This window comes from Fusarium vanettenii, assembly GCF_000151355.1.
Source record: "Fusarium vanettenii 77-13-4 unplaced genomic scaffold NECHAsca_88_unmapped, whole genome shotgun sequence".
Taxonomy (NCBI): Eukaryota; Fungi; Ascomycota; class Sordariomycetes; order Hypocreales; family Nectriaceae; genus Fusarium; species Fusarium vanettenii.
Genome location: NW_003315801.1, coordinates 18,292 through 44,016, shown reverse-complemented (window position 1 = coordinate 44,016; position 25,725 = coordinate 18,292). Strand labels below are relative to the sequence as shown.

The following is a 25,725-nucleotide window of genomic DNA, read 5'->3' as shown; positions in this document are numbered from 1 at the left end:
GGGGCTATTTGAGAAGAGGGCATTTCTGTCATGATACACCAATATGCATTCCTCTCCCTGGCCCCTTAATCTTGGGGCGCATCCTGTGTAGCTATACTTGTTGCCTCTTCTACCCCGCGAGTATTTTGAACCGAAGGAATGGGGTATCGCTCTCGCTAGGGCCTTGACGATATTTATCTTTAGTGTAAGCAAGTTCTCTTGGTCTTGGTCGGGTGTTAAGTCTAGAAGATTAGGATGGTATGCTTTGGAGGCGTAGAGGCGGTCAGGAAGTATCTCTAGACCGTATAGTAGGTAGCTTGCCCGGCTGCATCATGAATCCACTCTCCATGTACCCAGGCGGGAGCGGTCAATGATAAATGACGACATGCATTACAGATCTCGCTGCCTAATGTTCTCTCCTTTGGAGCCCGAGCGGAAAATGATACGTTACACCAGAACAAAGGGCCACCGGTTGGGATTCCCCTCTTGTGACGAGGCCGAGAGGGTGGTGATGAGGGAGCCTTTCGTGGAAGGAGTATTGCCAGGCCTTCTCACGCCTAATAGCTAAGAAGTTTCCAGTCGTGAGAAAGGGGCGATATGACTATTATTAGTGCACATGGTTGCAGATATGAGCGCCTTAATGATAGCTCTGGATCCCGCGAAACGTACCTTGTAACAGAGATAGGGATAGAAGGGCATGGTCATGGCTTGTGCCTAGTCTTGTTGTTTCTGAAAGCCCATATAGGCCAAGTATAACTTGGAAATGAGTACTCGATTTCCGTGGTCCATGGACGCGGTCAGGTCATTATTCGCCCTTTAGTTGGTTTTGATTTGTGTCTTGCCACTGTATCCAACTCATTGACTGGGTCAGATGGAGACAGACCCAAAGAGAAGTATTATACCCTCTACATTGCTCCTCTCTGGCCAGGGAGAGTCTAGAAGAGCCGGGAAATCTCTACAATCTGGAAAGGGGGTGGGGGCAAGTGAGCAAATTGGAGTGCCTTGGTGTACTCGTGGCATATAGCTGAATCTTCTTTAATTCCAATCAACGTATAGCACTCAGTCACTAGATAATTGGTTTCAAGTAAGATCATGGCCTCAAGTTTCCTTGGTGTCGCTGGTGGCCACGCTCGGGGGCCTCCTTCTAACGCGTGGCCAGACAGGACATCACCACCACCAAGACCAGATACATGTTACCACGCCCGGGTCAGAACATCGACTATTATTATTATTATTTTTCATATTTTTCCTTTTCATTTGTCCAAAGAGGCACCAAATTGCCGTGAAAAAAGAAACTCGTAGCTCAACATGACAGGAAGTACGTCAACACTTCAAGAACGCGCCCCCAAAGACAGGGCAGCACCGGACTTCTTCCTGTCCTCTTATCTCCCTAACCTCTCCATCGAGTCTTTAGCCTTTCACTCAAAGTATCAGGCCTCTAATATGGAGCTTGTATGATCGATGATTAACTTTTGGCTGGCGATACCCCTCACCAAATCCACGAACAGCGAGTAGAGCCAAGCCAACATGTTCACATTTTCTATAATAGACTAACTGGCCTTCTCACCCTTTCAACCATCATTCTATCCACAGTCTGACTTGGAAATCGTGTTTGAGTTGTCCTCTCAACCACAAAAGCACAGTCTCGCCCAACACATGCCCCAATTCTCAGCCGGTTATCCTCCATATTCAAGTCATGGAGCGATTAATAGTCTTCGCCCCCACTAACACCAGCCAATGGATATGTTCTCACTTCAAGGCCTGAAGTGTGTTAGAGTGATGCTATGTCACGTCGAGATACACAACATGGCATCACCACCAAAATTCAACTTTAACACCATCACCAGCCATCCACACACAAAATCGCACTCTCAGACTCGTCATCATGGCTTCTCCCGGCATGAACATCCCGCCGTCCAAATATCCCTTGACCAAAGAGGAGGAGCGGGTCTACATAGTCATGTGGTGCACGCTAAGATGGGACTTGATTTACAACGAGGACAAGAAAGCCATCACAGCGCTTACCTCCAAGTACCCTGACATCGCCATCGCGACACATTTCTCCGCCGGAAGCGTTTCTGGGAACTCTAGCGTCGCCCTGAGCCAGATCAGTCATCTACCGGACACCCCATCTGGCTTGTCTCCAAACCGGATGTGGGAGGCATATCACAAGACGGAAGAGATGTGGAAGAATGCTAGTACGCCATGGTCAAGTCCGTCAGTGAATGCCTTCAATACTGACTCCCTCCTAGTTCAGGCACAACAGCAACAGCCCAATGCAGGGCCTTCGGTCCCGCCCAAGAGTCTTCCTCTAACCCCGTCCTTCCCGCCTCAGCCGTATCCTCTGCCGCCTGCTGCGAGTCCCTTTACTGCCCAGAGTTCCCTCTCCCCCGCTGGACCCTCGGTTGGACCTCCCGCTGGGCCTCCCCCGGGACCGCTGCCTGGAACCTCGATGCCCTTTCCAACCCCAGTTCAGCCAAGACCGACACCGCCAGTAGTCCCTCAGCAGCAGCAACAACAATTCACCCCCTCCTCAGCTTTCCTTCGCGATCTAGCTCAGCGTCGTTCCTCAGCCATGTCTAGACAAAAGACTGCAGCCGAATCTTTCCGCGACTCGATGCACAAGGCTGTTGATGCCGAGACGGAGATGGCCAAGTGCATCGCCGAGATTCACGAACTGGATCGTCTGGAAAAGGAGGCCAAGGGTGGGCTAGTGGAGGAGTCCCCAAAGGAAAGGGCCAAGACAACTGCATCCAAGAGACGGGAGAGGAAGAAGAAGGCGACAGAGAAGCATGGCGCGCATGACGAAGGATATTGAAGGCGACCGAGGAGAAAGATACAAAAATGGCGAAGGGGTGGTGTTGGGAGGCATCTTTGGAACGACTGGATCTTAATAAAGCCGTCACGATATTATCTTTCGCTTGTTAATTGATATATGGTGGCCAGCTATTGCTTTATATCGCGCGTCTTTGACTTTTCCAATCTCAACTCGCAACATCAGCCTAAATCTTGCTTCAAGTGACTCTAGTTGCAACAAGCTCTATCTCCCCCTTCTTCTCCTGTTGACAGATTAATATCTCTTGCCGTTGGGGCCTAGCCCATCCACCCCCACGATACAGCTTCTTGTGCGCCAGTGAGTGTGGCTAAATAATTTACTTGATAACGTACATGATAAGCGAGTGGATCAAACAAGCGAGTGGATCAAAATCCAATTTCTTAGCGTTTACACCCAAATTCTAATTTCTTTAAAAAAGTGCCTAGAAATTTTAACCACTACCAAAACAGATGAAATTTGTAAATAGCATCTATTAGCCACTAAATATAAACCACAAATTTTCTTAGATTTTTTAAAAATCTTTTGACTAGTTCGTTAAGTAAAAACATATTCACACTGTATAAATGGCTAATTCTATATAAACAAATTTTTTAAAAAGTCTTTAAAAAATTACTATATGTTTCTAGAATATTAAATATAGTATAAATACTCTTTTTCTGTTTTTTAAAAATCATTCAGTCCATTTTAGAAGATCCAAAAAGTGTTATTTTAGGTGTACAGTGCAGCTGATCCACTCGCTTGTTTGATCCACTCGCTTATCATGTACGTTACCCCCTCCTCTTGTGTAACCGTGAATTTCAACGGCCCTGGAACAAACCATCGCCAGTGACCGGCAGCCATTCGGTCACCCTTCACACATTAGGTATTCACACAAGTGTCGATTCCAAAAGTATTCATCCTAAACCGTCTAAATCACTTCTCCCTAAGATACATACAAAAACACCAAGCATCCCGACAACAACATGCCTACAACCCGCTCAAGTAAGCCGGGTGTTCCAGAGGCATCTGGTGCTTCTTCCAAGGCGCCAGCACTCAAGTCGACAGACTTTTCTCCCTTCGACGTGGTTCCTGCCGGCGAAATAAGTCAGCTTCGCCCCCTTTTTCACTTGCCCGTCATAAGCTAACCTCGATGCTGAACAGAACCTCTTAAAAGGGTAGCCCCCTCGACTTCTCTCTATCCCCGTGGATCCCACATAGATCGGAGCCTGCGTGCCCGTCAAGTCCTGAGATTCCTCCATTCCGAACATCGCAAGAATGCCGATGCCTCATATCAGGTGATTCAGAGTGTCGATCAGGGCTTCTATCGTCTCAAAGCTCTCGCCGAATCCTCGGCTGAACAAGGCAATGAGGAGGATTGGCCGGCCTCCTGGGCAAACAGCAAAGGCACCTTTAAATCCTGGGTCAATGGCAACCTGATCAAACGGCTGACCACGGAACTCACGACCGAACTGAAAGGCAAGGCCAATGCACTTAAGATCGCTGCCACAATGAACCAAGAGTCCAGAAGCAACAAGCACGGTGATGGCGTCCCGCGTGTCTAGGCCGTTACCTCGTCTTCGAAGACCCCAACAGGGGATTTGGCACAAGCGAACGAACCTCAAGCTGTTGCGCCTAAGGGGCCAAGCCAACCGCCTGTTGCCACGAATAAGCCTGACAAGACCAGTGTTGAGGACACTGGCAAGACCACCGCGGTCAGTGCGCTAGTTTCCAATACCGACACGTCCGTAGCTGTGCCCCCCTCCGAGAAGGCAACTGCTTCTTCCCTTGCGGCTGAGCCTCGGGACTCTTCAGTTCCCGTTCAGACCGGCAGTTCTATTCATCCGTCTGTTGCAGCTGAGCAGTCCATAGTTCCGAACGTCAGCAGCGTTGACCAGTCGGCTCGACCATTGAGTACACCCCTGATCAGCACGCCTAATGACCTCATTATTCAACCTGACACGTCAAAGAGTTCTGCTTTAGTTGGTGTGTATGACAAGGACGCTCCGATTCCGTTTGCGCCTGAGAGTACTGCGACTCCCCCTAGCAATATTGGCCGTCATGCTGCAGGAGTCACCTAGCACGCCTCGACTATTAACGTCACTGACACCGCCACGTCTGTTGGGCCGGGCCTTAAGGTACCCCTAGTTCCCGTGTAATACGGCAGTCTGGCGACTCAGCTTGCCACTCCTATACTACTACTTCCCGCCCAGGCCGTGCTCTCCGAGGGCATCACATCAGCTGATACCCAGAAGACACCACCAGCCGTTAGACTAGACAGCGGCCTTGCTCCGTCTACTTTTCCGACTTATACTGCAGCTCCCATAGCATCCGGTAACACCATAGCCGCTGTTGCTCCTCCATCGACCACGCTGAATCCCCACTCTGTCGATATTGGGCACCGAACCACAAAGGAGACGGGCATGATAAACTTACCTGCCCGGACCCTTACGATTCTTCCAGAGAACTCTGTGGACATGAGTTCTGCTTCTAATCTCGGTATCTTTAGCAGAAAGAATAGTGCGGTTCATCTTGAAACAGATGGAGATCTCTAAGCCGGCGAAATCAACAGCAGCCGGGCCTGGGGGATGGCTTCTATCCGAGATAGCATGCCTGCTGTTGGTGGGTTGTTTGATGGGAAGACTTTCAGTGTGTTCAGATCCGCCAATGCAGAATAGGCAGAGACGGAAACACCACGGCAGATGCCCACGTCTCCATCAGCCCAAGATAGCCAGCATCCAACTGGTTCAGGTGGTATGGGTCTCACCGAGGCGAATCTATACGAGCATGATGTGAGTTCGGCTTAGTCTTCTTCGTATGGCAGTAACCTCATTCTTCCCCCAGTGGAGTGGTACGAGTGGTATAAGGAGTATCACGCAGGGCAGAGACAATCCCATCAGGGGGATTCTCCACGTTGAATGATAGCCACGATTTGACTTGCATAGATATCACAAGCATGTTGGGAGGTCTGGAAGTGTGAGCTGTTGTTCATGACCAATGGACATATTTTGACGAGTTTTGTCTAGATAAATCAATAGCCGCTTTGGATCACGTATAAGAATATTATTTCCAGTGAAATATCATTGCTAGCCAGTAGATAGTTTCTAGGTTCTGGCTGCTCTGCTAATTCGCGATCCAACGATCCATCCCTTGCATAGAGCATATCAAATCGCTGTCCGAAGCCGTTTATAATACAACTAGGCCAAGGCATTCAGTATCAGCAGGAAGTTCACAGAACCAAACCCCTAAAACTCAGCGAGATGCTGAATCTTTTCTAGATACATTCCTGTAATTTGTCTACACCTAATCATCCATCAGAGCAATGGAAGACAACTTGGTTAACGCCAAAGCAACTCAATAGAACAATGACAACAGCATCAACAAGAAATCCTCATTCTCCGCTCCACCACTCTGCTAGATATTTTTCATCTTGCTTCTTCTCCGCCTGAGCCCACAGTTGATAGTACCCGTCAAGCACGCCCAATCGTCGATCCATCTCGGACAAGAGGTTTTTCAGGGCCTTGGCCTGGTCCTTGGGGTGAGCCATCTTCTGGAGCATCACGGTCGACTTGCCCTCCTCAATGATCCAGTTGGCTGGAGAGTATAGCTTATTGACGAGGGATGAGAGGGTTGACAGCTCGTCGCAAATGCCGCTGACTGCTTGGACACCCTGAACAGCATCGCGGAGTTGATGCCAGAAGCGAACCTGCAGCATCTCCTTCAACTGTTTCATGTCGCCTTCAGGATCCGGCAAGACTGGTTCGCCCTGGACCCGGTCCTTGATACGAGCAAAGATGCCCTTGTCCTGGATCTTCTGGTCGGCGTGCTTGACGACCTCGACAGTCTCTACCACCTGGCTCATGACATCCTTGAGCTGTGCAAGCATCATGGCCTGGTTAAACAGAAGAGGAACCTCGGTCTTGTTGGGCCAAAAGTACTCGGCCATACGGGTCTCTGCCCTCGGCCGATGAAACCCTGCCAAGTCACTCCATGGCAGGTTTCTGGCGCGCGCAGTCGCAGACCACTCCTCGAGGTTCTTGATCATGGCCTCCGAGGAGCAGTCACTAGCCCGGCAGAGTTGGCAGCTGGGGTGGACGACTTGATGGCTTGATGCCGAGTCGGGCAGAGGAGCTGCGCAATCTTGGAGGAACTCGCAGGACAAACTCAAAAAGTTTCGTCGGGCCATGTAGTCACGGTAGGCGTCCAGGATATCCCTTACTTCTGGGGGTATTTCCTTTGGTAGAGCAGCCCGGGCGATCAAGTTCCTAGGATAAGTAGTAGCGTTCGGCGAGCCCGTCTCTGGGGCGATGAACATGCTGGAGGCTGAGGTGACGTCGACATATTCCAAATATGCGGCGGCAGGCCTGATGAAAAACTCCATGTCACGCGTCCACGCTACAAACACATCGACGGCAAGGCTAGGCCACTCCCACCTTGCCTTGGTGTAAAGTTTATTGCCCCTTGCCCATGTTTCTGAAACATTTCGCCAGCGAATCCCGGCATACTCCCAAAGCCCCGGTTTAAGAAGGCGGTGCCTCGCAGTGAATGACTGGTCTGAGGCTGTATACCTTCTGAACTCTTCGGCCGAAAACCTCTTATGTAGGAAGTCCCAGCAGAGATGTTCGGTCATGTGCCAAGTCTGGTCCAGTATGTACGACTTACTAATGACTTCTTCCGGATTGTCTGTGCTGTTAATGCTGCCGTTGGTGATGGTGGGGGAGAAGAAGGGACTGAAGAAAATGATGGGAGTGAGTTGCGTGGTGTCGAGGACGGCCGAGGTGATGTAGTTGACTAGAGGAACCAGTGGCACGGGTGAAGTGGTGGGCTCTGATGTTTCGGAAAGGTAGGCATATTGAATCAAGGTGAGCACCAAGACTCCCAGCAGTAGGCGTAGAATTGTGACAATATGACCCCGGTTTGCCTCGATAAAGTTGCCTCCGATATGAGTCAGGTGCATGGCGCGTTGCCGAATAGATTGCGTCTCTGGGGCCCGGCGCTGCATCTCCTCGGCAAGCTCTCTCCGTATCTGTCTCTCTAATAGTATCACTAACTCGGGGTTATCGGGAATGACATCTACCCTCCCAAGGTCGAAGATGGCTCCAGGCGGTGGGGGTGCCGTCAGCAGAGGGGGTATGTCATATATACTGAGGTGACGATGGTCCAGGTGAAGGGATAAGGGCCGATCCTCTGATGCTACAAAGTCGTCGTGGAAGCAGAGTTCTATGTTCTGCGTATCCAGGGCCATGGTGTGGGGGTTGACCAGACCAATGGTGCAGCGCACAACTCTGAAGCCTCGGGTGGGGTGTGGTTCAGCATCTATAGAACGGGGAGGAGGCGAAGGAGGAGGGGAATCTTCTTTGCTGGGGGCAGTTTCATCATCTCCATTGTCGTGAGATGGACGAGGTCGAGGTCGCAAGGTAGGCGCCATGGAGACTGTGTCGAGCGATGGAATCTCGGCAATAAAGACCTGATGATGTTTCCGCCTCTCGACGACAGTGATGGAGCCAAGGCACAGTGCAAAGCCAGAAGCGAATCCTGCCAAGAAGCTAGAGCGGCAAGTTAGGACTTGAGTGAACCGGTTCAGTTTCGAGCCAAACGCACCAGGCGAGACGAGATTGAACGAGACAAGACAAGATACCAACAATGGCAGGCGGGGGAGCCATCATATACGCAGTTCGGAGCTTATCCCTTGCATGCTCGCTCGCAGGTTCAAAAACAGCGAGTCTGGGCCAAACTCATGCCCCCTCGACGCGAAAATGTGTGAGCCGTGCGGTGTGGCGATGAGGCGAACAAAGAACCAAGTGAGGGGCAGATGGGGGCCGTGGCTCGAGAAGAGAGAAAGGGAGGGGTCGAGAATAGAACAGTGGCAAGAAAGAAGCTTGATCTCTGTAGTGAATTCAATCATGGGCGGGAATGTTCAAGTTGGTCCATTCATTGCTTCTCACCAGTAGTTGTTTTGTGGTTGGGGTGGCAATATTCTCGGTGGACGCCGGATCAGCACCCACACCCGCCTAATCTTGTGCGACACGACCTTTCAACCACGTCATATGATAATTTTTCACGTCTTTGTCCATCTAAAAATTGCCTTGGGTCAAAAGAAACCTCTTCCACCAGCTCCAAGCCCTTCAATATCTCGTTCCAATCCTACATCTTGTCACAAAACTCCTGCAGAACCTTGTCCGAGCCTCCCTTCCCCTTTGCCTTGATGAGGTTAGGCAGAACGTTCTTCATGTAAATTATACGAGAAGTATCATTCAACAGCGTAAATGCAGCCATCGAGAAGACGTCTCTCCACTCCCGCATGTCTCCATCGTGGCTGTCGCTCGTCTTAGCCCAAGCGTCCGTAACGGCCCGCTTGGCCGCTTTGTAGTTGGGACTGTATGGATATGCACAATCGTCGGCCGGATCGAACGGAGACTTGGAAGGATCGAGGCGGAGGATCGAAAAGAGTGTGGCCGGCTTGTCGGGGGCCGACGGCTGAAGCTGGGCCAGCATCTCATGGCTGTGGCAGATGATGCTCGCGGGTGATAGAAGGGACTTTGGTTGGGTTTGGTCAAGTCCCGGAGTCCGAAGCCATGCGAGGAAGCCACCGGCCATAGCAACTACGGCGGCAGCTCCACCGGCAACCAGAGTGATGACCACCTGGGGATTGACCATAGTGGGCAGAGGATCTGGAGGGCGACCAGATAAGGATGAGATATCCTGGGGAGAGAAAACGTACCAAAAGATTCGGGTTTCAGAGTCAGACAAAGTGACGGTGAAAAAGAAGCAGAAATGGCGATGGGGAGTGACAAGTGAAAGAAACAAAGGGAAGAAATCCTCAACGTACGTTGCGATTGCGGCCTGACGCTTCTTGCTGAGGGCGGATACTTGCATTGCAGTCTCTGAGTTGTCACTATCAACACAAACAAAAAGACCTCCGCTGCTTGTTTGTCCAGGTGGCCGTGGCTCCTGTTACACGACAAGGATATCCTCACACACACTCATGGCAAGCTCTTGATTTTTGAATGTTTTCTCCGTGCTCCCTCATCAAACATCTGGATGTTATCTCCCTAAAGCTGCGAGTCGTCAAGCCCAAATTGAAGATGAGTGGTGGTCCACCCCAAGACGACATTCCGCCGCCGGCTGCGTTTCTGTAGGCGCAATCTCGAGTCCGAAATCGACACAAGGTTCGTCTCCGGATTTCTGTATTGTTAATTCTGGCTAACCATAACCACCCAAGGCAAAGAGTCACCGTTCCAACGCATCCGTCATCAGTGGTGAGACGGCCACTGCGGAAGCCAGCTTGCACACCGCTGCCACACAGTCCGGTGAGCAAGCTGAACCAGAGGCAAGTATTGAGGCGGCCTTTGCCGAGGCCACCGGTATTGAGCCCGTCCGGATCACCCACCTCGAGACCGATGCCGAGACCGCGGCTCCCGACATCCCCCGAACCGAGTTCAGCCTTGATATCGCTGACGCCAACACTGTCGCCGACACTCCGCTTCCCAAATCAGATTGCGAAACCCAGGAGCAACTTATTCAACGTCCGGTCGAAGAAATCACGCCGATTAGTCAACAGCCTGATGTTGCGCCAACTCCTGAGCCAAGAAACCTCACTCAGAACAACTCGCAATACAACAACAGCAACACATACAATGTCACCTATACGAGTAATAACTACTTTGATGGCGTGTCTTCAGGTTCCCACGACAGTGGAGGAGGCGGTGGAGGAGGTGGAGGAGGCAGATGGCGTGCCCTTGGATTCTCCCCCTTTTGCGCATGCCCCCTGGCCTTGATCCTCATTTGTCTCTTCTTCGTCATTGCAGCCATCTACGGACTTGCAACCTTCTGGAGCAACACCGTCTCCAGTATTCAAAGCCTTACTTCTGCGGTCACCTCCTTCTTCACCCTTAGCTTTCTCGCCTCCAGACCGACAACCCAAGCCGGCACCTCTCCCACCATCACAATCATCAAGCCAACCATGACTGATGAGCCTACACCCATCATCGACTCTCCAGAGGGGATCATCAAGGCATTTGATGATCTCGATCACTGGGTGAAGCAGCTACAAGATTGTCGGGAGGCGGGCGAGAAGACGGCCGAACACCAGCTCTTCTTTCAGGGCTTCGACGTCAGCGTCAACGCTATCGGTGGCATGCGGGATGGCTGGGCCATTGTCATGGAGGACATCTTGACCCTCGAGAAGAAGCTTCGGAACGCATTTGGTCCTCTTGATAGAGACGTAACCAAGCTCGGCCAAGACCTCGGTGCCAACCCTGCCGCCAAACGCTGGATACAAAAAACCAGAGCATCTACCTGGGACAAGTTCCTGGACTCAATGCCATGGTCCTCCCATTATTCGCCCATCCAGGTTCTACTCACGAACCACGAGCGCATCAGGATGCTCTCAGTGAATATACAGAAAGCCCAAGGGTTCTTTGCCCGCCTGTCCCTCACAGGCATCCGGGGTCGTATCGATGACCTCAGCAGGGGTTCTTGTACCCTACGTAACTCGATCGAGGTGAGCGGAGGAAAGCTTTCTCGTACGGCTGACAAGAATCTGAGAGAGGGTATCAACGCAGTCGTGTCGCGTGGAAACTTGCTCTGCGATTTGTTGCTTCAGGCCTATCAGAGAGTCTGGAGGATTGAACAACTTTTGGACAAGGCGATGGACGATAAGCAAACGGTCCACGATCTTGGCCAGACCATGCTGAACCTGGCGAAGCTCAAGACTGTGAGTCTTGCCGATATCAAGATGATGGAGCTGGAGTTGCAGCTGTGGGTTGGCAAGATGACTGGACCAATCAAGAAGTTGCATTTTGTTGATCTCGACAAGTGATGATGGAGAGGGGGCTGGGTGTTTGATAGACTCTTCTTGTTGGATACTGAATCTTCAATATTTTGCCATTACCCTGTTCGGCCATTGTCACTCAAGCGACCATCATGACTCAAGCAAATATCGTGACTCAAAGTTGTGCGTGGAACGTTAGACCTAAGCACGAAATCTCTATCTCATGATGGGCAGGATTGACATGAAGAACGTTTAGCAGATCTTGTACATGTCACTTTCAATCATTATCTCAGGCAAAGCACGTACATTATCGAGACTTGCATTATTTTGTGACCATTCCACGCAACTTCTCACATACACAAGAGCCTCAGCCCAGCAACAAAGGACGCATTCTCAACATCATGATGACATTAACTCTGTGGCACCTCATGGTGATCTGACCGCCTTTACGGTGCCTGAGGTGTCAGTGTAGATAGAGGGTTGCACAATATCGCAGGGTCCAGGCCGTGACGTCGATGACGGGGATTAAACTCTCCGACGTGGCACAAGGGCAGACATCTCTGCAAGGGACAATTCTCCGAGGGGAGCTTCTTTGTTCCCTTGCCTCTTTGTTGAATCCTGGTCACTCCGTTGACGGTTTGCCCCTCCCAAATATCACCATCTCGGCCAACATCAACCAAGCTCTCAACTCGGCCGCCATCGTCCCTTGCCCAAGGCTTCACAACCCTTGGCGAGACATTTCAACGGCGAGCGGGTGACAGTTATGTTTGCCGCATATTCCAAGCCAGGCCACCCCACCCCACGCCACACCGCTTGTTTCATCCAAGCTTGTCTCTAGGGTATCTAGGCATTGCTTTCCGCCATCATGGGGCGCATCACCGGTGTAAGTCCTTGTCTGTGATGTCTGCCCCTCAAGCTCATGTCTCGCTGACCTCGGTTGCTTACTCCAGTCTGATGATGCCCAGCGCCAATTCAACGGCAAGTTCCTCGAAGAACTCCGCACCAACAGCTCGAAGCGAATGGCATGGACAGCCCAAGACCGAGTTGCCATGCTCAAGTGGCTCGCCAACGGACGACACAGCAAGGATACCCTCCGCGAGGACGAAAAGTCGTTGAGCAACCTGGCCGTTTCCATCGGGATTGAGCCGGCCAAGCTTCACAAGAAACATCGTATCGTCCTCAAGCGCAAGATGCTCAGCAGCATGGAGTATACTCTCCAGACCCTCAAGAATGAGGGCAAGGTATCCGAATGCTGGGATCCGTCAACTCGCAAGAAGCGGCTCAGGTGGCCCGAGGCCCTGGTCAGTGAGATCTTGGGCGAAACCTCCACACTATCGAGTGCTCTCGAGAGAATTCTGAGGGAGTCTACTCCTGAGGAAGAGGTCGCCCCATCAGGACACAACCGCGAGGAGACGACGGCAGCCAATCCAAAGACCCCGACACAACCGATCGCCGGAACGACTGAGCCCATCGTCATCGACGACGACGACGACGACGACGACGATGACTTTCTGGACTCAGAGGGAGACATTGAAATGGGTGGTATTACCACTTCATTGGCCAAGACGGTTCTGTCGAACGAGGTATGGATGCTGTGACGTTTGGTACCCAGTCCATGACTGACCTACTCAACAGGTGCGGGACGGAAAGGCGAGAGCCGATTTTGATGCTGGCGAGATGAAGGAAGCTCTTCGTCGCAGCATGCAGGACGAGATCACCCGACTCCAGCAGCTGATCCAGGACCAGAGTCACCAGCGGCAGAATTTGCACAATGTCCAGTTTCCCCGGCCTCCTTCACATCAGCCCCAAGCCCATGCCCCCAGGTAAGGATGTCATCACTGCAAAGTCGCCTCTGGACAAGCTGACGTTTCCAAGAACTCCAAGCCCTGGTGACCGATATGACACGACGTGACGCTGCCCTCCGAGACCGTGAGACTAAGATCCAGACTACCGAAGCACACCTCTCTGCACTGTCTGAGCGTGTCCAAACCGAAAGGACAAGGCTTGATAACGATCGAACTGAACTTGAGCTAGCCAGCAAGAAAGAGGACGAAAGACGCCAGGCAGCAGAGCAACTGGCTTCGATCGAGCAGCTGGCCAGTCGCGAGCGAGATCAAATACAGCTAAAGATGAAGCAAGAACAAGAGCGGCGGGAGGCGGAGCTGCGGGCGAGAGAGGAGGCGATCAAGCAGCACCAGCAAGACCTCGAGGCCCAGCGTGCGACAGCCAAACTCGAGGAGGCAGAACTGGCCAAGGCGGAAGCGGAGGCCGAGATGATGAGACAGATGCGGGAAGATGCCTGGGAACAGGAGTTGGAGGAGAAGACACAGGAGATGGAACAAGAGAAACGGCGACATCTCATCCAGCAGTTCCTGCAGCGACAGCAGGATCAGCATCAGCCCTCAGATGACACCCAGAACCCAGAGGGTCAGCAGAACACTTCACCCCCTCCACCATCTCCCCCTCCTGCCCATCCTCAACGAGAGATGAGACCATTTCCCGAGTACACGGCTCCTAGTAGTCGTCGTAGAATTCCCAGCAGTCTGAAAGGGTCGATCTTTGCAGACAACAACAACAACAACAAGAGCCCGGACCTGGAGGCTGACCGAAAGCGTCTCGAGGCTCTGCTGGCATCCCCATCAGTCATGCCAGCGGCCCCAAGAGGTGAGGAGCAACGACACGAGAGAATGGCGGCAGCCCAAGTCCACCCGGACTCCACCAACGTCTTTCACAGCTTCTGGGGGAACGTGCCGAATCCTGCCCCCTCTCCCAATGTCCTGGTGAGCTCAGTCAAAGGGGCCACAAATACTTTTTCTGTGCCCGACGCTGACTCGGAGTGGGAGTCCCACACTGGTTCAGACCCAGGCGAGAGCAACGCTGGGAGTCTGGACGAGTACGTCACTCCGCGCGCAACTCCTCGTCCTTCGACAGTCGGTTTGTTTCCGTTCGGTGTACCCCCCATGGGCCCTCTCCGGTCGGCACGAGAAGCTGATGTACAGAACGCCCAAGGCAAAGGCAAGGAGGTGGAACCGGCATCGCATTCACTCCCAGTCCCTCCACCTGCCATATCATTGTTGGGGAAAAGCAGCGACGACGTTCAGCGAGACGATGACGAGTTCGGTCGGTCCGGGGATGCGAGTCTGGATCAAATTAGCATTGTGTCGTCCCCCGGACCCCCATCCCCGACGGTACCTACAACACTGCCATTCCAGTTCAAGCCCGGCTCCTTTGCGATGGACCGGTTCGCCACTTCCGACAATGTGCCAGGTCCAAGCACTCACGGGGAATGGCCTGCCAGACTGGGTTCTGAGTCTGCAAAAGAAACCCATTTCGTTCCACCTCAGCATAGTGCCTGGGATGGGTTTTGGCAGAGTCACGGGCCTATCTTTCGGCAACCATCGACAATCGAGGACGAGGACGAGAGGGGAGACGAAGACGAGACAGATGAGACCAGCAGCCATGACTCGGAGCCGCTCCCCGAGACAAAGTACTTGATGAATGCCAACAGCACTCTCGGCATGCTTCAGCAGCCCATGACGGCCCAAGATCTGGAAGCGCGTCAGGCAATCATGCATCGCCTCATCGATATGGCCGCTGACAACAGGATCTGGGGTGGCCAGCAAATGACCCCCTGACGTGATATTCCTGGGCGCTTACAGGGGACTCCTTCAGGGCGAGGGGTATAACCATGTTTTTTTTCTTCAAGTACGTAATTTTCTATTTATTTATTCATTTATTCATTCATACATTCATTGTTCCTCATCATGTCATCATGTCTTGGTTCCTTGTTGCGCCCACACACTCTCCGCAAAAACTAACACCGTGATCCATTGTGTCTAGACGCGATCCAGCCACAACATGACTTGCCCAACCAAAACCCCGGTCCCAATACCAGATCTCGTTAGTCATTTATCGTTGTGTTCTGTTCCTTTTACTGTACACCAAAGGCCGAAGCCATCACTGAAAAGGGTATTGATACTCGCCTAATTCTCCGTTGGCATGTGTCGCGCCAACAAACGATGAATGCTTCCCGATTCGGGAGAGAGCTGGAGGCCGATCTCGTCGTATCCCCGGCGTAGATCCGCCAATGCCACCCCCTTCATTGGATTATCATCCCGCTGGGCAGGCCACGCTACAAAGTCTACAGAAGCGTGTTTTTCAATTGAGATACAATTGAAATGAAGTCATGTCAGCCAGAAAGAAAAGACGCCCTACATGGGATAATCATTCACCCCCAGAAAATAATCAGGTCCGACCTGCTCGTTTTCCAGGATTTTCTCGTCGCTCAGTTGCCGATCAAATAATGAGTGTACTACTGTATGCCGACGGGAAAAGTAAAGGATGCCTTTGAATATTTACCAAGCCAATTAATTGGGCTGGCTAGATGAAGTTTAATTAGGGTTTACCCGCAAAGGAGATCCAAGTTCAACGCCAAGGGTCAGGTCAAGTACGCCGAAATACCCAGGAAACTGTCTGTATGTCGAATCGGAAATCCGGCCCCGTCTACCCGTCTCCCCGGGCCGAGTCAAGGTTAACGGGATAGATAATTCTACACAACCTTGATGAGTATTCTCAGCTGAGTATCGCGTGCACCAGAAGAAGAGCAGTTCGTGCATGTAGCACTGCCAAAACCGCAACAGATACCCTATACAAGGACCAACAAGATATTCCCTTCCAGAAGTCACGGCTCGATGTGAAACGTAACAATGGAGGAGGGATAATTGGGACTAGACAAGAAACAAAATGGCAGGGGAGAGAGGTCTACGGACGTCAAAAACACGGGCTGGGCGAAGCTTGAAAGCGAAGGGCCGCCACGTCTTACGATGCCTGCCACAATGCAGGTTTATTCGCTCGATCGGCTCTGCAGAGGTGATGAGGTGAGTCGACCAAGCCAAGGCGGAGGCCTAATTTTTCTATCGTTTGTCGGACGGTCGGTCGGTCGATCGTCGAAATCGTTCGGGCTGATCCCCTGGGAGTCTGGAAGCAATCTTCAGCTTCGATAATTCAGTACATCAAAAGCTGGCAAGTTCAAAGTCACTGTAACTCATGGGACTTTACAGACGGAAACAGTGAAACGCGGGTTTAATTAATACTTATGCGCATAGCACAAACTTGTGCATTTACCCTGTTAAAAGTTAGGTTATTTCTCTGTATCTACCTACCCTTGCCACTCTCTGTGGCTGTGGTGGCTAAGTTAAGCCACTTTTAACGTTCTCCGCCACAGGCGTAGTCACCAGACCTTATCTCATAGCCGGCAGTGTGGTTAATCACGTGGTCTTATCTGCATGACGTAACGCTTGCCTCACCATTGCCCCGACAACCACCAACTTCATAATACCATCACGAGGAGGATTCTAGCCACGGCTTGACCTGATTACTAGGACCCAAATTTGCCCTTTGTTGTCTGCTGTTTTGAAATCAGTGTCTATCCATTCTACTGAGCCAATGCAGCAGTACCAAATTCTCGATTGGGTTTCCAGCATCGATGTGGGCTCAGAGCCTCCCTCATTGTCCCTGACCGCGGCCAAAACACACCAGCTCCAACGAAAACGTCCACTTCCCTCCCCCTCCATGTCGAGCAGCAATGCAACTTCGAGTACGCCGAGTGGCAAGCGGCCTCGAATCGATCCTAATCGAACACCGCGCGCCAATCCCCAGTTGTCAGTGTCAGGGAGCAGCGACGCGAATTCGGCCGCCTCAAGCTCCGGGTACGATATTGATTATGACGAAACGGAATCGATGGCGTCGAAGCGCACGCGCAGCAACAAGTCGAGTCCTACAAAGACCACGCACACCCTTGCGTACTTGCACGTCGAGCATGTCATACAATACAAGGCCTTTGATGGGAGGGAGTCGGCCAGCGCCCCGGCATCGTTGAAAGAGTTGGTCGCATCAATCGAGGCTGACGCCTTTGGCCAGGGTATTATTTCTGACTATGATCTGGTAAGTCCCTGTTTAATTGGATGGCTCTTCTGTAGACTCACGGCCGAAAAATAGGCGTTACTTGGCTCGGATGCACCTGATGATCCCCTCTTTTCATCCGTTTTCGCCTCGTCTCGATTCGTCGACCGCACGGGCGTGAGAGCCCAATTAGGCACCTCTCTCTCTAAAGAAGCAGTCTGCGAGATATTGGATGAAGCCGAGGAATGCGAAGAAATGAGACATTCCGAGGCGAACTGGAACTGCTTTGTTCATTCACGACTCATTCGGTTGGCCCTTCGCTTGTCAAGCGTCAACAGCGACAACCACCAGGATGCTTCTAGGATACACATCGGGTGCCTCAACGCGTAAGCGGCTGTGCCATGTGATAGCACCGAGTTTCATATAAGCTGACATGTTGCAGAACCACTGCGCAAATCATCAAAGCATTCGCTCCTCGTACATTCGGACGCAAACACGACAAGCGCATCGACTTTTGCTTCTATATCGACCTCCCAGACTCAAATCCTGCGTCCCACACACTGAATCAAGTCTGCCACCAGACCTTGCACGGATCTATCAACCACACCGATTACGCGCCGCTCCTAAGACGGCCTGTCTGCCTAAGCATTGAGACTAAGCGCACGGGCGAGGACTGGCAAGCCGCCCTCGAACAGACCAGCATCTGGCTCGCCGCACAGTGGGCGTGTCTTGACAAGCTCGTTGGTACACCGGCAGCGGCCACAGGCCTTGACTTTCTCCCGGCATTGATCGTCCAGGGCCATGACTGGTTTTTCGTATCCACGACGCGAAATAGGCGCCCGGACGGTCGATACGAGACCATTCTCTGGAGCAAGGTTTATGTCGGGTCGACGGCATCTGCCCGCGGCCTCTATCAGGTCGTCACCACCATCCAGCGCCTGGCTAAGTGGTGTTCCGAGACTTACTGGCCATGGTTTGCGACCCAGGTATTGGGACGTGGGTTAGAAACAGGTTCTTGAGACAAGGCGCAGGCATCGATCTTTACACTACACGGGACCAGCACCACCGTCGACGTGATGAACATCGGCAGTGATAGGAACTGTCCACGGAACCAAGCTAGGTTGGATGAAGGATGCAGATGATGGCTAGATTCTTGCTCCGAGGTGAGATCCAGACCATGAGTGTGTTGTCTCACCACAGCTAACCTCACAACAGATCAGATCAGATCAGATCAGATCAGATCGAGGGATGGGATATTGATACCATCTGTGCGACGACCAACGCATTTGCAAACATGCTTCCTTTATCTAGTGGTGGCCCAATTGCTTCGGCGTCCATCTCAGACAATGCGAGGCCCCAATCAGGCAGGACATCCCGGCCGCCCGAGTAAAAAAACATCACCATGGAGCTCAAGCAGCAAGTAATGGCCCAGACGAGCAGACTTTGTATGACAATGCTCATCCCCGTTACATTGAAGGAACTTCCCCCTCGTATCTAAGCGTGCTACCAAAACGCTTCCATGACAAATCAAGGAATAACTCATCCCAACCATGTGATGAGGAGACAAGTCGTCAGCTGGAGTGGCCTTGCGGGGAGCATCGAGCGTGCAACCGAGTGCGTGATGGATACAAAATGCTTCAACGGCCAATTGCATGTCATCTCTGCCTATCGACGCGTTCTTTTCTGCCGACGACGGGGCCGATACTTTACGAGCATGCTTCTTGAGTTTTTGGAGGCTGTTGGTGTAAATCGCGTAGGATATTTGCGCCTCTCTATCGTGGTGCTTGTCCGCATTGGGCGTAAATTGCGTCTTCTCCGTCTTCTGCGTACATGCTGAGCGACATTCCCTGTGTATTATTATTTGGCGTACATCGCGTTTCATGTTACCTAATTGCGTACACTCCGCGATGCGAGTCGGCGGGGGAGCATCGTGTGGGACTGGAACGCGATCAGGGAATAGAGATTGCGGAGCTAGATGTTCAATAAAGCGCAGGACGCGAATTACGAAGCTTAATAATTGGCAAAGCCCAAGACGCGGACTACGCACGTCGAAGTTTGGCAAAGCAAATAACTTGTCTTTGTTTAAGACGCTAAATACAGAATTCAATCTTGATCGATGACGCGGATCACGGAATTTGATACCCCCTTAAACCAAGACGCGGATTACGGAGCTTGACGCTCATCGAAGTCCAGGACGCAGATTACGGGATTTATCAACACGCACAATAGCTCTAAATCCACAACGAGGGAAACGAAAGGAAGAATAGCGTCTGGACTTTGCACATTACATATTGACATGCTCAACAATACAATGAGAACAGCATCTTCGAGTCTCTCAAAATTGATGTGGGATATGCTCGATCGTTAGACGTCGATTCAATCGATGGATTGCCCAACGCCTTCCCATGACTCTACACACTAGAATAGACTGTCTTTATCGGCAACGTAGTTTCCCTGCCTACCTTTCGGACGCCTGCACGATATGCCCTGACTGCCTTCGCGCTTTGTCTTCTGGCTTCTACTGGTTTATCATTTGTTTTGCTTTTGAGCGGCTAGTCCGCATGGGCAAGAGGTTTTACGATAGCCATTCTGGCAGCCAAGATTATGATAGCTTGAGCAAGCAGGAGTGACGGAAGAAATGCATAGATATCATTGTTCTAGAGTAGTCGTACCTTTTTGTTTAGGCCGGGCATATTTGTCAATTTGCATATTCGATGTTCTTTACTCTAGGATGGACTGGCGTGGTGTATGGGTTTAGTATTGTAGTTGATTACTGCGACGTCCCTTGAAGAGGCAATAGACCCGATATAAAGAAACATAGCCATCAATAAGGGCTTATTCTAGGCAGTTACTATTACTATCGCCGCATAAACCCGTTCCCCCTTCCATATTGCTCTTCACGTCAGTTCTATTTCAACGCTGCGAGCCTATCCTATTGTGCATCATGCTTTCTAATTTATCTCGATTAATCTCTGGGGATAGCCATTGCTCGGTGATAAGTCTAGCTACATCACCGAGGAAAGCCTGTTGACCATAGTGTTGACGCTTAACGTCCTCCGACAATCTGAGGCTAGAGCTCCAAGTCGAAGAAATTGGTGTGGGATGTCATCTCCGTGGTACCCTTCCATCCTCATCCCTGTCAGGCTGAGCTATGCGCTCGTTATAAATGAGTTTTCATTAGCTGTCATAGATTTATACGCCACCATGGGGCGAGTGAAGTAACTCTTGTCACCATGAGCTCCATTTATTGAAGTTGGAGGAGCTCCAGTTACAGCTTGGACAACGCCTCAACTAAACCACCAACTCCATCCAGCAGCTCAATATTCTATCGATGGCCAAGTTGCAGTCGGAGGGATGGCTTGCCTGTAATCAACTCTTTCATTAATCAATGCGAGGTATTCCCACCATCAGTCCTAGGGCAGACGTGTCGGCTTTGGATAGAACTTGAGTTCATAGCATGGAGGCTCTCTAAATGGTACTCCTCGTGATTATCAGCCGGCTCCATCAAAGAGGAGAATCAAACCCATGAGAGGCTAGACCTTTTATGATGATGTAGCTAGGTATGACTCTTCTGCTGTTGCAGAAGTTCAAAAAGGCCACTGTGTTAATATCGGGTCATGATGTTATGATGTGTTGAAGATCTGTTCTTTATTATAGTTGCAGCCCGGCCCTCGATATGTTAACTAAGCCCGAAGATCGAGGAGAATCGAAAGATAACCGGACATTTATCTATGACTACATATCTCGGCCGTGGTCAGCTTCTTTCCATTCGATGAGCCTTGGCAGCACTGTCAATGCAAGGTTCTTGGGGCCGTCATCTCGCTTAATCCATGGCTAGATTGCGCTGAAATGGCTTTGTAGGTATACTTGAATGACATGCATTAGCATCCAAGAGTTTCTCGCGGCTAGCTTAGATACCGCCATGTGTTCGTCACTGCGCTCGCTGTCGTGGTTGATGGCCGCTTTTAGAGGTGGCATTGAGAACAATAAAAGTATGGTTATTGCAGTGTTAACTACACATCCGTTTGAATGATTTCACCTGGGTGGAAGCATGAGAGACGGGATAACCCTCTTAGTATGTGATATATGGAACTTGAGCAGCTTCTCGACCTTTAATATATCTTGGCTCGTTTGCCGTGATTAATACTACAGTTGAAAGGATCTTACTGTGCGACAGCGACACATATGTAGATAAGACTACACGATTGACCTGTCCCTGACTCTAGCCTAATATGGCGAGGGTGTCTGTTGGTTGTTGAGTTTTGAGCGGTCGAGGTCCCGCGGTTCGACGATCAGTGGAAGGAACATCTTCTGGATATGCTCAAATTGGATGATGCTGATTGTGCCTCGACGTCTAGGTCTTTAAACCTGTCGCTGGGTCAATACGGGACCTGTCTGTCCCGTGATAGCCAGTAGCTGGTCACTGCCAGTAGTCATCATTACGTCTAGCTCTTGGCATTTAGTACGTGTACATGAATGCCAAAACATGTCTCTGAATAGACTACATTGGATCCTGGTGGTTCCAGAGAGGCAGTAGAAATAATCAGAAGCTGGTGGTGGGAGAGTGTGTTCCCAATCGCACACCAATCACTCGCTATGTGCATCGAGTAATGATTCGTGGCCATCGTCGTGAAAATGACCACTGAGATAATGAATACCTTGCAGCACCCTTGGCGTGAAAGCGGGAGCGAGAAGAAGTTGACTGACACGAAACCATTATCGTACGCAGTCAACAGAGGACGACGAGTCTAACAGGATTATAGCTGTAATCGAGGAAAGACCAGTGTTTTGGCGGTCGGTGGTGATGACTCCTGATCATCTAGTAACATTTCACTTCTGTGATAAAGCCCTCTTTGTAATGCTCACTCTACGACAAGTGGTTCGAGGTTCGTTATCAGAGTGTTTGTGTCCCCTTCGTGGGCTTCACTTTAGATGTTATCTAGTTGCTTTGCGTTGCCTCTAGCCGGATTATGACTGACACAAGGAGTATGTATGCCCGAGATATGACTAGCACTGATATCAAGTCTATAGTCGTGTCTAAATCTATCAAAACATTGCGTGTCCCGTTCCTCCTCTTTGTCCAATACTGCAGTCAGCCTCCTTCAACACGCAGAAAGCCACCCCCAAAACCACTCTAGGCTGTCTAGCACAAACTCCAATACAGGGAAACCTGACAATACGATCATCAAATCACACAATCCTTCACCCCTTTGGTTACTCGGCAGCGACTAGAGGGCCTTCCATACCTTGGCCTCCTGCTCCGAGAGCTGCTTGATCTGTCTGAGTCGGGCCTGTCTTTCTCGCCCGAGATTTTCGAGAGTGTCTCGTAATTCTTTCTTCTTGCTGCTTGGTAGAACGGATTCGGCCGAGACATCGCTGGTCCACTCGTAGATGGTTTGCCACGTCGGCGGCTTTGGTGTTTCGAGGGTGTTGCTGAGAGACTTCAGGTTTCGCGAATCGGACGCGCTTCTTCTGTCTGCGCTGAACAAGGGCTTTCTGCACACAGTTAGTCAGCAACTACAAGAAGGGGTTGATTGCGCTCATACCGCAGGATGGGGTTGGTTCCACGTACAACCACAGAGGGGGTGTCAACACGATCGTCGAGGCTCAGCTTCTCCAGAGAGGGCATCGACACATCCTCACCGCTCGAGGGCGTCTGGTGGGACGCCCAGCGAGAATTTGCAAGGCTTCCAGCTGGCTTGGGGCGAGCCAGTTGGGCCTTCCAGTTGGGGTCGTCCTGGACAGCCTTCTGCTGCTTGTGCAGCCACTCACCAGCTTCGGCATCCGACTTGAAAGGCGTTCCGTTGGTACGAACCCATCCGCAGGGGGTGGCAGTGAAGGCCCGGTGGTCAATGGCCTGGCGAAGAATCCATTTGACATGGTTGCGGAACGCCGGCTGAATGATGGAGTTGTAGGCGTCGCCCCGGGACACTCCGTGGTTGAGATGGCATCGGGCCAGGAGCGGCCAGTAATGTTCAGGCTGCTTGGTGATTTCCTTATCAAATCCAGGTCTCTCGCTAGGCTTGTAGACGAGCTTGGGCGCCTTATCAGCTCGGTCCAGGAGGGCGTTGAGAATAGTGCCACGGATCTCGTCACAGAAGACGACCTGGGGTCTGGTGCCGGCCTTGGACGCTGCTAGGTAGTCGGCAACCGGTCTGCCACAAACTTCAGTGGCTGAGTTGGTACCACACATGGCGATGAGCACAACCCACGGAGTGTTTGTGTGCGGGCTTCGGGCTGTGAGAAATCGTTCGAGGTTGAGGTTGTGATCTCCGTGATGGGTCGACTAAGGACACTCGAGAAATCTGAATGGCGGATCCTTCAACTCAGGTGAGCTTGAGCGATTGTGTTGAGAATCTGAGTGGCTCAATGACAGCAATGGGAAGGTAAACGTCTAGATAAGGGGAGAAGGCCGATGATTGACGGACTAGTAGCAGTCAAAGTAAGTCAGGAGAGTGGTGTTGCGGGTTAAATTTGAAGATGTTTAGGAAAGCAAGATGACTTGCTCTTTAATCCATGAGCCAGGGGGCCATGACGACACTCTCGCGTATCTGTCTTTGTGTCTTGAAGCCATGCTGGGGACGATTGTATCCTGAAAGGCTCTTGTTCGAGTTGCCATTGCATACATCAAAAGTCCAAAGGAGGGATCATGGCCAAACTGCCGCGAAGGGAAGCATGCATGGGTGCGGGAAACCACAGAACGCTGAAGGATGCACCTTGATGCATGCAGCAGGCAATACCAAGATGCAGTTTCGCAATATCGCGGTTCTCAAAGGGCATCACAAAGCGATCTGGGCCCGTCGAGATCTTCCCATCCCCTCAGGTTACTGGCTTTGCTGTGGAGTCTAGGGGCTGGGTAGAGATTCTCAAAATCTAGAGCCAGGCTCGTACCCCGAGAGTAATGTCATCCAAATCACCATCTCAAGTCGCATCTTGCTGGGGGTCCAGCTCATGATCGAAGAGTATTGCCCGGATTTCCGTCGCATCGCATCGCAGAGCACCGGCCATTTCTTTTGAAAGGTGTTGACTTGTGCTATGCATCATTTTTCACAAAGGCATGCCCCTGATCAAAGGTGTCTGCCTGATTGAAGGCATCCTCCCGTTCAAAGCACCCACTTGTTCAAAGGCACGTGCCTAGCCAAAGGCATCCACAAATGTCGCCATCGCGAACCAGCCCGATAGGTCCCTCACCAAAACACGGTTCACTTTGAACACATGCCTCATTTAACAATCCCGGTGCGAGTCATCAACTTGGGATATCGCAAATCACCCGTCAGGCTTTGGTTAGAGAGAAAATGGACAAGACAGGGCCAACTTTGACCAAAGAAGCCCTTCGCTAGTGACGCCTTGTCAAGGATTGAGAGACCTGAGTAGGCAGAACCTGAGCTTGCTGATGCGACCTGCAGAGGCGCTTTGTGGGATCAGGCAAAGAAATTTGCATCTAAGATCAAAGGAGCTATCAGAGTGAAGCTGATGCAAAGCACGATCCATCGCGAGAAGGCAGCCTGTTGTGGACAAAGGTGTTTGACGCGCGTGAAGGATGGTATGTCAGCGAGTTTGGGCTGGGCCTCACCCTACCTGGACAAATGATCACTCACCCCCTTTACGCAGACGTCTCACTTGGATCAGGCTACCGGCAATCATACGAATGCCTGCTTTCTTTGAAACTCTTCTTTGTGAGCGATGCAACCGTAATTAGTCGCAGTTTGTCGCTGTTGATGTAGTCGTGATTCACTTCGACAGAATTGACTGCAACATAGATCCCTCAAAGTGATGCGCCGCCGGGTGAATGAACGACTCTGAATATGGGAATATGGAGCATCAATCGGTCATACTTGCATATTCACTGCAGGATAAAGCTCTATCATCCACTTCACTGTTCTGACAACGCCGGTGAAAGCAGCGGCCCACCGGTCAAGGCGCCTTTGTCCCTGACTGAGAATGAGCAGTCACGTCGAATTCAATAACGCAAGAACTCTAAGGACTAGGCATCCGCCGAGGCTTTGGGCAACGAGTGAACGAATTAACTTCCCTAATTAAACCAGGTTATACCTTCTTAATAATGGCGCCTCTCCTCCCAAAAGCGGCGTTTAATAACCGTGATAAAGACATCAATTATCAATGCGTGGCTGCTAGGTTACATCGTGATTTATTTACCACCCCCTCTGATAATCGTTGCTTCATGGTGACTTATCATCTAGACTCCTCATCTCTATCGCGCTTAGTGGTTACTGCCTGGGCCAGGAGATTTACTAAAACC

The 25,725-nt window shown here is 51.2% G+C and overlaps 6 protein-coding genes across 6 annotated transcripts; 4 read left to right on the top strand and 2 right to left on the bottom strand.

Annotated features, from left to right (window-relative positions):
* Positions 1-1,864: 1,864 nt before the first annotated feature.
* On the top strand, positions 1,865-2,797 carry NECHADRAFT_89048 (uncharacterized protein; the record flags this gene model as incomplete). Its single annotated transcript, XM_003039583.1, has 1 exon — positions 1,865-2,797. The coding sequence occupies one exon, from the start codon at positions 1,865-1,867 to the stop codon at positions 2,795-2,797; it is 933 nt and encodes a 310-aa protein (XP_003039629.1).
* Positions 2,798-6,182: 3,385 nt separating this feature from the next.
* Positions 6,183-9,448, bottom strand: NECHADRAFT_89046 (uncharacterized protein; the record flags this gene model as incomplete). The annotated part of the gene is made up of 2 exons (XM_003039575.1): positions 6,183-8,337; positions 8,940-9,448. The coding sequence occupies 2 exons, from the start codon at positions 9,446-9,448 to the stop codon at positions 6,183-6,185; spliced, it is 2,664 nt and encodes an 887-aa protein (XP_003039621.1).
* A 428-nt stretch (positions 9,449-9,876) lies between these two features.
* NECHADRAFT_89045 (uncharacterized protein) lies at positions 9,877-11,612 on the top strand (the record flags this gene model as incomplete). The annotated part of the gene is made up of 2 exons (XM_003039582.1): positions 9,877-9,926; positions 10,022-11,612. The coding sequence occupies 2 exons, from the start codon at positions 9,877-9,879 to the stop codon at positions 11,610-11,612; spliced, it is 1,641 nt and encodes a 546-aa protein (XP_003039628.1).
* Positions 11,613-12,429: 817 nt separating this feature from the next.
* NECHADRAFT_89044 (uncharacterized protein) lies at positions 12,430-15,199 on the top strand (the record flags this gene model as incomplete). The annotated part of the gene is made up of 4 exons (XM_003039581.1): positions 12,430-12,447; positions 12,515-13,147; positions 13,200-13,387; positions 13,603-15,199. 4 exons carry the CDS (start codon positions 12,430-12,432, stop codon positions 15,197-15,199), a joined length of 2,436 nt encoding a protein of 811 aa, XP_003039627.1.
* Positions 15,200-15,867: 668 nt separating this feature from the next.
* NECHADRAFT_89043 (uncharacterized protein) lies at positions 15,868-18,484 on the top strand (the record flags this gene model as incomplete). The annotated part of the gene is made up of 7 exons (XM_003039580.1): positions 15,868-15,881; positions 15,964-16,039; positions 16,141-16,264; positions 16,296-16,441; positions 17,016-17,507; positions 17,562-17,851; positions 17,908-18,484. 7 exons carry the CDS (start codon positions 15,868-15,870, stop codon positions 18,482-18,484), a joined length of 1,719 nt encoding a protein of 572 aa, XP_003039626.1.
* Positions 18,485-22,693: 4,209 nt separating this feature from the next.
* NECHADRAFT_89042 (uncharacterized protein) lies at positions 22,694-23,658 on the bottom strand (the record flags this gene model as incomplete). The annotated part of the gene is made up of 2 exons (XM_003039574.1): positions 22,694-22,961; positions 23,012-23,658. 2 exons carry the CDS (start codon positions 23,656-23,658, stop codon positions 22,694-22,696), a joined length of 915 nt encoding a protein of 304 aa, XP_003039620.1.
* Positions 23,659-25,725: the final 2,067 nt, after the last annotated feature.